The 11,337-nt window shown below is 41.5% G+C and overlaps 1 protein-coding gene and 1 long non-coding RNA gene across 3 annotated transcripts; one reads left to right on the top strand and one right to left on the bottom strand.

Annotated features, from left to right (window-relative positions):
- Positions 1-231: 231 nt before the first annotated feature.
- LOC120746245 lies at positions 232-1,283 on the bottom strand. Its single transcript, XR_005698814.1, has 2 exons — positions 1,238-1,283; positions 232-456 (listed from the first exon to the last, which is right to left on the bottom strand). It is a non-coding gene; the product is annotated as an uncharacterized LOC120746245 (long non-coding RNA).
- Positions 1,284-7,253: 5,970 nt separating this feature from the next.
- Positions 7,254-11,067, top strand: en1b (engrailed homeobox 1b). Of its 2 annotated transcripts, none has more exons than XM_040051617.1 (2): positions 7,254-8,103; positions 10,219-11,067. In XM_040051617.1, exons 1-2 carry the CDS (start codon positions 7,569-7,571, stop codon positions 10,548-10,550), a joined length of 867 nt encoding a protein of 288 aa, XP_039907551.1. In that variant the 5' UTR covers positions 7,254-7,568; the 3' UTR covers positions 10,551-11,067. The 2 variants fall into 2 exon arrangements, with proteins under 2 accessions (XP_039907551.1, XP_039907552.1); XM_040051618.1 differs by having other exon boundaries at positions 7,255-8,103; positions 10,231-11,067.
- Positions 11,068-11,337: the final 270 nt, after the last annotated feature.

Genomic DNA, 11,337 nt, shown 5'->3' with positions numbered 1-11,337 from the left:
TTAGATTTATTTGGATTATTGCAATTCTCTTTTAATAGGGGTTGGGCAGGGCACTTTGTCACGCTTGCAACTAGTGCAAAATGCTGCGGCACGATTTTTAACTGGGAGAAGAAAATTTGATCACATCACTCCGATTTTGGCCTCTCTACACTGGCTTCAAATTGAATTTAGAATCCGTTTTAAAGTCCTTTTATTGGTTTTTAAATCTCTTCAATCTCTGGCACCTGTTTATTTGTCTGACTTGTTGAAGCCCCACGTCCCCACTCGTTCCCTTCGGTCAGCTGAGCAGTTGCTGCTTTCGGTCCCAAAGTCACGGCTGAAACTTAGAGGAGACCGAGCGTTCTCTGTTGCAGCGCCGGTGCTTTGGAATAACCTTCCTCTCCATATTAGACAGGCTACATCAGTGCCAGTTTTTAAGACTTTATTAAAAACCTATTTTTATTCCCTGGCTTTTAACTCTGTGGGTAACTGACTTTTTTTTTTAAATTAATTTTATTGCTATGTCTGGTTTCTGCTATCTTATTACTATATGCATTTTTGTATTGTACAGCACTTTGGTCTACCAGGTGTGTTTTTAAAGTGCTATATAAATAAATGATGATGATGATGATGATGATTGGCTGCCCCTAATAAACAAAAGAATTGAACAGCAGGTGGGTTTGACTTCTGTATCTACGATATCCTTATTAGCCATACTCTCTCTCCTTGACATCATACAGAACCAAGAGCAGAAAAAGGAAGCATTTAGAGCTTTTGTCTCACAGCGATTGCTTGCACATATTTTTTTATTTTTTATTTTATTTAACCTTTTTAACCAGGAAGCAATCCTTCTGAGATTAAAAGCCTCTTTTTCAAGATAGGCAGCAGCAAGTGTCTCACAGTTACAAAAATTACACAATTAAACACAGGCAGCAACAACACACAAAAATAAATGAAAAATAAAATAAAATAAAGATAAAATTCAAATAAAAAATTCAGTTGAAATGACAATCAATCTAATTGACACAGTTGCATGTTATGGACTTGGCCTCAAGGATTCTTAGTTTAGGTTTAAAAGCACTAAATGAAATTAATTCTGTCATTTTCCAGTCGTTCTGCAGTTTTTTCCAAGTCAAGGGTGCTAAATGGACAAAAGCGCTTTTACCAAATTCAGTTCGGGCAAATGGAACAGGAACCAACAAGTAACCTTGCAGACAAAGACAATAACAACCAGCATGTTTCATTGCAAGCAGGGAACATACAGGGAGTGCAGAACTATTAGGCAAATGAGTATTTTGTCCACATCATCCTCTTCATGCATGTTGTCTTACTCCAAGCTGTATAGGCTCGAAAGCCTACTACCAATTAAGCATATTAGGTGATGTGCATCTCTGTAATGAGAAGGGGTGTGGTCTAATGACATCAACACCCTATATCAGGTGTGCATAATTATTAGGCAACGTCCTTTCCTTTGACAAAATGGGTCAAAAGAAGGACTTGACAGGCTCAGAAAAGTCAAAAATAGTGAGATATCTTGCAGAGGGATGCAGCAGTCTCAAAATTGCAAAGCTTCTGAAGCGTGATCATCGAACAATCAAGCGTTTCATTCAAAATAGTCAACAGGGTCGCAAGAAGCGTGTGGAAAAACCAAGGCGCAAAATAACTGCCCATGAACTAAGAAAAGTCAAGCGTGCAGCTGCCAAGATGCCACTTGCCACCAGTTTGGCCATATTTCAGAGCTGCAACATCACTGGAGTGCCCAAAAGCACAAGGTGTGCAATACTCAGAGACATGGCCAAGGTAAGAAAGGCTGAAAGACGACCACCACTGAACAAGACACAAGCTGAAACGTCAAGACTGGGCCAAGAAATATCTCAAGACTGGTTTTTCTAAGGTTTTATGGACTGATGAAATGAGAGTGAGTCTTGATGGGCCAGATGGATGGGCCCGTGGCTGGATTGGTAAAGGGCAGAGAGCTCCAGTCCGACTCAGACGCCAGCAAGGTGGAGGTGGAGTACTGGTTTGGGCTGGTATCATCAAAGATGAGCTTGTGGGGCCTTTTCGGGTTGAGGATGGAGTCAAGCTCAACTCCCAGTCCTACTGCCAGTTTCTGGAAGACACCTTCTTCAAGCAGTGGTACAGGAAGAAGTCTGCATCCTTCAAGAAAAACATGATTTTCATGCAGGACAATGCTCCATCACACGCGTCCAAGTACTCCACAGCGTGGCTGGCAAGAAAGGGTATAAAAGAAGAAAAACTAATGACATGGCCACCTTGTTCACCTGATCTGAACCCCATTGAGAACCTGTGGTCCATCATCAAATGTGAGATTTACAAGGAGGGAAAACAGTACACCTCTCTGAACAGTGTCGGGAGGCTGTGGTTGCTGCTGCACGCAATGTTGATGGTGAACAGATCAAAACACTGACAGAACCCATGGATGGCAGGCTTTTGAGTGTCCTTGCAAAGAAAGGTGGCTATATTGGTCGCTGATTTGTTTTTGTTTTGTTTTTGAATGTCAGAAATGTATATTTGTGAATGTGGAGATGTTATATTGGTTTCACTGGTGAAAATAAATAATTGAAATGGGTATATATTTGTTTTTTGTTAAGTTGCCTAATAATTATGCACAGTAATAGTCACCTGCACACACAGATATCCCCCTAAAATAGCTAAAACTAAAAACAAACTAAAAACTACTTCCAAAAACATTCAGCTTTGATATTAATGAGTTTTTTGGGTTCATTGAGAACATGGTTGTTGTTCAATAATAAAATTATTCCTCAAAAATACAACTTGCCTAATAATTCTGCACTCCCTGTATATAGGAAGACAGCAATCTAAGTATTGCCTTATATATAAAACGGTATAAATGAGAATTCCTCTGACTTGCCAAAGCAGGCCATCCTACCAGGCTATAGTCTGACTTCATCATGTGAAACTTAATTGAGCAACAAGGAAAAGCATGACTGTTCCCCTTTAAGATTTCCAACAAACAGTGAGAGGAGCTGCATGGATGAATGTTTTGCACTGACTGCCATTCATCGGTTACTTGAAAGTTGCTTTCTACATCAATGCACAGTGTGAAAAAATCATTTTATAACCTGCTGCTGTAATGTACAAACAAAGTCATAATACAATAACCTGAAAGTTCTAATATATTCACCTATATGTTTTCACTGCAAACAATGGCAGCAAGCATAGTTTTAAATAGCTTTATGTTGCATTATTATCACTTTGACCTTCAGCTCAATCTGCTGACCTAGAAGTAGAAGTCAAATTGTGATGTGATATTTTAAATCCTTAAACAGTAACTTTTCATATGCTGATGATAAACACTACACTTTTAGGTATCACAGTTTCTAAGTTCTAAGGTTTTGTGTCAGTTTTCAATGAATAAATCGTTAAGGTGACCTTGAAGAAAGATCTTGGTGGATGTAAACCAGGATTTAATGGATTCATAACATTACTTCACTCATGGATACAAAATTTTAGAATCAGAATGACGTTTATTGCCAAGTTTGTGCACAAATTAGAAATTTATCTTGGTGACAGGAATAGAATATGGACTATATGGTATTTACAGTCTATAAAAAATATACATCTTTATCTAAATATTAATATAAATACACATTCTGAAATAAATACCAGCTACCTAAGAACATGATGTGCAAAGTGTGCAAAGTTATTGTAGCCTGAGCGAGTAAGTGTGTTGTTGTAACACATTAACTGAGGGGTAAGCGCCACCTGTTTGTGACATTAAATCTCGGTTTGTAAAGTAACTGAACTTTTCAAAGGTAATAATAAATGTAATGAGAATTTAATAAAAAGTATTTCACTCTGAAGATTCAAGATGTTATTTTTGAGTGACCAGGGTGGACAGACAGACAGCTCAGGTTGAACTGTAGTGATAAAGTTAGAGAAGCAGTGCTGAGATGGTCTGGGCATGTAAATGGACAAAGGATGTTGAAGATGGAGCTGCCAGGCAGGAGGAAAAGAGGAAGTCCACAGAAGGGATTTGCGGGTGCAGGAGGACATGCAGACGATGGTGTGACACAGGAGGAAGGGCAGAAGAGGAGAGGAGACTGACGATCCACTGTGACGACACCTAAAGGGAGCAGCAAGAAGAAAAAAACTATTTACGCAGTGTGGTCAGTAGATGGCGCCAAAGTAACGTGGTCGCTTTTAACTTGTAAAGGGAACATAAATGAGGATGTAAGCCCGGGACTTCCCGCAGTGGTTAACGTTAAGAGTCACCTTTATTTGCATTCATCACCGGATTAAAAACATATTTGTTCATCTTAAAAACAGTTGCATTTAAGTCGATGCTCACCGGGAATTAATCTCTGGTGGAGCCAACTGATTACAGCCGCTGCTTATACCAGCTTTAGCTGAACTCTCACTCTCTCTTACTCAGGAACAACAACATTTGGTGATACTGGCTTATTCCCTTACTTCACCTTAATGAGCATGCACACAAAAAAACCCAACATAATTTTGGAGAGAATCATTTACTGCGCTTCCTGTCATCCTCCACTAGATGGCAGCAGACACAAACACCTGCAGCACCAAGACACAGCCCATCCAAAACCTCACAACTTTCCGCCGAGCGTCACAATTATGCTGTCATTTGGAAACATTTGTAATATCCTTGACGATTTGAGGACAAACCGCATCCAAACACATGGTTCAATCGGGAAATATAATAAAATAAAGCAACAAAAAATACATCAGTGTTTCATTTTAGCTGGTGTGGAAATTATAAATGCAGTATTTTGAGGATGTGGAACAAATGCTTAACTAATCATTTGTTCACATATTTGAAAGGTTAATAACGGGTCTATTTCTTAAACTTTGAAACAAAATATAAAAAAGTATGTTTGTGTTTAATCCAAGCGTTTTTTATTATACATCTTTATGAACTTTCAAAATACAACTCTATATCTAGCAATTCTGTGTGAAAAAGAAAAATCAATCAAGCATAGTGTTTGAATGAATGCCCAAACTGTTGGTTTTATAGCAAACACAGATGAAACCAGTGACGTTTAAGAGTGAGGACGTGGAGAAAGTGAAGCAGGATTTTTATTTTTATTTTTTAAAGAAATAAATGTAAGATTTTCTGCTTTTGCTTCTCGCGAGGCTTTCTCGTTTCACCGAACCTCGCAGATAGGAAAGAAACAATGTGCTTCTTAAAACAACGGAGAAACCTGCTTTAGTCCAGGTGCAGTCCACACACACACACACACACTTTTACATCAGCTCATCAGGGCTGACTGTGTGTGTGTGTGTGTGTGTGCGTGTGTGTACCAGTGAGGCTCCTGGAGTATATAGGCTACTCAATAAAACCGGGGCTGCGATCCGTCAGTGCATTTATCATCCTATTACGGCGACAAATCCGGCTCCCAATACATGAAAGGTAAAATGAATTACCAACGTTAAGCCGTCAATAAAGTCATTTCTGTAAATGGTGTCTCCGAGGGCCCCCGCTATTATTCAACAAGCTTTATCAGCACCTTGGAAATTACGTGGCTTGTAGCACGGGCCCTGCTTCACTTTGATTAAGGGCCCTGCCAGGGAGCGCTGACAGCGGCTTTGACTCGGGGTTTTCTCCGGCCCCCCGCTCCCGGTGATGAACACCGGGCACATCGGGCGGAATGAAGACTAATTAAAAGCTATAAATTATCTTTTGCAGCTCCTCTCGAGCAGCCCCTCTCTTTGCGGCGCCAGATAAGAGCAGGACTGAGTGCTCATTTAGCCACAATGGCGCTGCGGCTAAACGCCATATTGATACTGTCCTAATTGGAATTTAATTAAGTAGCCATGGTGTCCCCCACACCCTCCTCCACACCCCCTCCTTCATCCTTAACTCCGACCCCCGTGCGGATGAAGATTTCACCGCGGCCGTGTTAACCATCAACACGTCCCCCACTTTCACGCTGTTGCCATTATCATTATTAATATTATTATTAATTCAAATCGCCAATTAGAGCTTGGAGGCAATTTCTGAAGATCTTCACAAAAAAGGAAAAAAAAAAAAAAAACAGCAGCCACCTATTATCGGGACACACTCCTGTTTTCCAGCCTCCCCTATACCCTTTCACGAGTGGCCTCCTGTGAACTGAAATATCACAGGGAAACGCAAACATGTTGGTTTTTCGTGTTGCTGTGGAAAACACAAAAATCATACTTTAAGTCAAAGTCTTAGCTACTTAGAGGAACTGTATAGTTTCCTATACAGTTACCTTTCTTTATGTGGACACACACTGTACAGACTACTACTGTTCAACTTTGATTTTTGTGCTTTTTTAAATAACTACTGGGTCACTTTTTCGGAATTTTGGGTTTGTTCATGTCAAATTCGTGGCTCTGTAATAGCTTATCAAAATATTAAAGGGACGTAAATTGTGATTAAGGGATAAAGTAACGCTGTACAGATGCTGTTGGTGGTTTTAACAATACAAGCTTTGAGGTGTTCTCAATTACAGCATCCTCGTTGTATTTCACTGTTAGAGAAAAGAAAAAAATAAATGAGAAGTAAAGAACAAGGGTAAATCATCTGATGAGATTGTAGAAACGAATGCTGTAATCCACAATGTGCATTTTATGCACTTTACGGAGGAGCTGTTTAGCGCACAAAATGTTTCTGTTTATATTTTATCTAATATTATGAAGACACATAAAAATATTTTTTTAAATATACATATACTTAAAACACTCCACTTAAAATGAAATATGTTTTACACAGCTGATGTCAGTTCACGTGATATAATGTAATTTACACTTGGACGGTTAACAGTATTTACGCTGCAAAATTCACCAAATAGAAGGTCTTACATTTTAGCTAAAACATTAATGCTAGTAGTCCTATTTTTCTAAAATTATTCTTGTTATTTGTTTATTTTTATTATTCCTTCATCATTTTTATAAAGTGCGTTTGCATTCAAATAGTTTGTAAAACTAAAATGTGCTTAATAAAGAGCATGTAGCGATGTGGAATAAAACCCTTTCGCCCTTCTGAGCAGTGTTTTTAATGGTGGCTGTCTCCGCGCTTGTTTTTGTTTTGCTGTGTATTACGTCTGTGCACGTGCGCTTCTCCCGAATCGATCCAACTAATAAGCGCGTGCTGCGTGCGCGTGCTCGCCCGCAGCACAGCCACAGCTCTAATTGGACAGCGTCAATTGTGACAGGGACGATCTTCCCTCCTGATTGGCCGGTTGCTTTATGTGTACGCGCACACGTGCTTCCGGCTGGGTGTAAGAGAAAGGGAGAAAACACACACACACACGGGGGGGAGATAACGGTTTTAGGAGAGTTTGGGAAGAGCGAATACACAGATATTATGCTGCACCGAGGAGCGACAGGGACACTGGCTGTAACGTGGAGCTGTTCGCTATGCCAGGTCTCGGAACACTGTTAGGAGAGGACATGCTTTAGGTGATATTGTTAACGAACGCAGGTGTTTATTCTAGTTATAAAAAAAAGGCTTTTTTACATGCTGTCTGTCTGAATTGGATACCGAAGGGGACGGGAGAGTGAGCAACAAGTGGAGTTTGGCGTGGAGAGGCCGACGTTTTTCACGGTCACCAGCTATGGAAGAGCAGAAGGAGCCCAACAGCGGCCGGGACACAACCGAGGAGGAGAGCATGTCCCTGTCGCCGAACCTGCCATCCCCTGCTATGATTTTACCCCACCAGGCAGCCCAGCAAGCCCACAGAACCACGAACTTTTTCATAGACAACATCCTCCGGCCGGACTTCGGCTGCAGAAAAGAGCCGAGCTACCGCGACCGGAGCCAGACGTCGGGTCGGGAAAACGTGAACCCGCTGGGCGCGAGGCCGCTACACACCGGCAGCCTGTGCCTGGACTCCAACTGCAGCAGCGACAGCAGCTCGTCGTCGCCTTCCTCGTCGTCGTCCACGTCCTCTTCCCCCTCTTCCAAGCAGAACTCGTCGAAGCAGTGCGAATCGACGAGCAACGGGACTGGTAGATACGCAGACAGCCCCTCGTCAATTATGGTCATGAGCGGCAGCAATGGAGGCTCTCCGCCCATGGCAAAAGAAAGCCAGCCGCTGTTGTGGCCCGCTTGGGTGTACTGTACGCGGTACTCGGACCGGCCCTCATCTGGTAAGGCGCTAGTAGTCCCCGAATTATATCGAGTGGGGTGCTGGAGTGGGATGACTTGTGTTTCTCTCCGCTATGTCAAATACATTTCTTCCAGGTGCCAGCGTGAAGAAAAAGAGGGAATTTAAAATTGGCACGTGAGTGTTTAAATAGTTTACCGAGGTGCTCCAGCCAATCAAAACAAAGGGATTTGATTTCGAAAATAAGAACTGTCGGGGGGTAAAGTGCTGAAAAGAAGTCGCTGAAGTAAAAGTGGTTAGCAGTTTATAATGGAGCGTGTAACGGAAGCACAAGGTGACAAAAGTCAAAGTGAAGAATTAAGTAAATGAATTCAGAGTGAAGTTGAAGCACATTGGGGCTAAAGCTGATGTGGGCCCCAGGCAGTGTCACGAGCAGATTTATTTTTTATGTATTTCTTAAAAAAACTTTTTAAAAACTCAAAATAAAGCAAACTACACAAAAATATATGAAACTTATTTGGCTTTTCTGTTAATATTAATGTTTCCTCCCTTGTGCGGAAAAGACCAAAGTAATGTAAAACAAGCCAACAACAGTGCCAAGGATTCATACCTTATTAAACCCAATTACAAGTCCGAACGGTTATTAAAAAAAATCAAATGTATTGTTGTCTGGTCTTTCACGGGTTAACGTGTTTTTGCCGGTTATTTTAGATTAATTTGTTTAGTCTGACAGAACTAAAGCTGGAATGTTTTTCTCTGTTTTTGCTCCCGAATTTTAGCCTAAAAATAATAATACTTAAAGAGGCATGGATCTGTTTTCTAACCTCCACCACTGCTGCTTTTATTTTTCTGAAAGCAATTCGTTTCTTTTCACTTTTATCTGCTTTCTCCCCTCTGAGCTGATGCAGAAGATGCATCGATTTAGAGATGAGTTTGAATGCGTTTAAAGATTTGAATCCACACAGGTTCGAGTGTTTGCATATGTCATGCAATGACTTTTTAGGCCCGTTTAATGTGTAGCAGTTTAAACATACAGGATGCTGATGTATCTTTGAAACAGTGTGTGTGTGTGTGTGTGTGTGTGTGTGTGTGTGTGTGTGTGTGTGTGTGTGCGCGCGCGCGTGCCTCATAGCTTCTAGGCCGGCCTATGTGATGGTGCGGAAGGTTTTATTGGCTTTAATGGTGGTGGTTATGTGTCAGGGTAAAGGCAGAAGTCCTTCTGCGACTTATTGTTATTATTTTTTTTATGAAATCTAATATTAGACCCGAAGCTCCCCAGCCTGCCCTGTATCACAGCGACAGCGCTTCCTTTGTCCCACTGGATTAAATGTGCGCAGTACACAGTTAATCAGCGGATCAATGCGCACTCATATATTCAGCTACGTGACCAAATTCCCGTGCTTTTTTTTTTTTCTTTTTTGCTGCTTCAGCTTTATTCGATCGGGTCCTTGAAGTGAAAATACCGCGCTGCTGCAGTCATAACTGATCAAGCAGCCCCGGATGAGGTCCCATTAGCTGTGCTGCAGCTTGTGGAGCTGTGGAGTGTGCAGGGAGGATATCTGTATCTCTGCACCTCCAGTGTAACACTTCCACGTGTGAGCGATAGGACAAGGCTCATAAGGCTTTAACAAGTCTCATCATTTGCACTGGAGCGTTTTTTTCTTGTTGTTGTTGTTTGGGTTGCTGCTGCTCTCTTCTGATTGGCTACTTTGTCTCCCACGTCCCACACTCACCTGTGAGGCAGACCTTCAGCATGTCAAATAGTAATGAATAATCAATCGTGAGATTCTCCCACAATCCCCCTCCACTTCCTCCACCAAAGGCTTATATTTATTTGCTCTGATTTAAAACAAGTTGTGTTTGCACAGCGTCCAGCTTTAACAGTTCCGCTCATTCTCTGTGCTGTTTTTTTTTTTACTGTAACATCAAAACATTATTTTGATAGAAGTCATCCCCAGCACAGGCTAACCTGCCCACATCATTCCCGCACAGACTCGTGACCTACATTCGGGCATACCGAGCAGATAATAAGGCGCTATCATCGCTCACAGAGAGACGCTTTCACGTTTTTCTTTCCTTTAAAATAGAAGAGAAAAAAAGTGGTGCTCGGTGTCAGACTGTGTCCAGCCTTAGAATAAATCTTTGTTTCCCATTGTTGTTTCCACACCAGGCCCAAGGACACGGAAACTGAAGAAGAAAAAGAGCGGCAAGGAGGACAAGCGGCCCAGGACGGCGTTCACGGCCGAGCAGCTGCAGAGACTCAAAACCGAGTTCCAGGCCAACCGCTACATAACGGAGCAGCGGAGACAGTCTCTGGCCCAGGAACTCAACCTGAACGAGTCCCAAATTAAAATCTGGTTCCAGAATAAGAGGGCCAAGATTAAAAAGGCCAGCGGTTACAAGAACGGCCTGGCCCTGCAGCTCATGGCTCAAGGACTTTACAACCATTCAACGACCACCGTGCAGGAGGAGAAGGAGGAGAGCGAATGAGCGGCCGGACTCTTTTGGACATAACGAACTGGGAGAAGAAGGAGAAGTGGGGGACGCTATTTAAAAACACAGATTTCTGTTTATGGTAACAGTATATGGACATAGTTATATAAATGAACGCTCGTTATTAAAGTTTATATAGCCACACAGTTATCATGTTGTATACGGTATATTTAATTTCAGGCTCGTCTCTTCACGCCGGTCCTTTTTTCTCTCCTCTCTGTCTGTTCTCACTGTTTTTTAGGATCTATAGGTTCTTGTGGTCTCCTTGCCCCCACCCCCTTTTCCCCATATTTGCGCCATATTTTCCCTTCAACACATCAGTCAAGCCAAACAAGCCAAAGATTTTAATATGTTCACATGTAGTCTGAAATTAAAAAAAGAGGGAGATAGAGAGAGAGAGCGGTAGTTAATGGGTTAAATTATTATTTCTTACATACATTTCCACGGATAAAAAAAGAGAAAGAAATAAAAGCGTTTTGTTGCCATATTTGAGAATAAAACATATTTAAATCTATGATAAGCTGTCAGCATGTCACAATGATTCCTTACAATATGGTGAATTTACGGGAATTCTGGGTATTATTATTATTAATATTATTTCACTTGAGCTACATTGCCTGGACTCCCCAACATATTAACGCCCACACGGACATATAATCGTGGCACATAACGTGTTTAAAGGAGGAAAGTGTAATTACCGGCCTTTTTAAATTCCGTCTGTCTATAAAACAGCGGATTATGTGAAGTCTTTATCGGAGCTTTCATATCAAACTGAGACACACAC

Source organism: Simochromis diagramma, unplaced genomic scaffold (genome assembly GCF_900408965.1).
Source record: "Simochromis diagramma unplaced genomic scaffold, fSimDia1.1 OVJJ01000107.1, whole genome shotgun sequence".
NCBI classification, from domain to species: domain Eukaryota; kingdom Metazoa; phylum Chordata; class Actinopteri; order Cichliformes; family Cichlidae; genus Simochromis; species Simochromis diagramma.
The sequence above is the reverse complement of the archived record's forward strand: the minus strand, read 5'-3'. Positions and strand labels throughout refer to the sequence as shown.

Coding starts and splice junctions, on each gene's coding strand:
- en1b (XM_040051617.1), top strand. CDS start 7,569: ATGGAAGAGCAGAAGGAGCCCAACAGCGGCCGGGACACAACCGAGGAG. Junction 8,104..10,218: donor CTCGGACCGGCCCTCATCTG/GTAAGGCGCTAG, acceptor TTCCCATTGTTG/TTTCCACACCAGGCCCAAGG.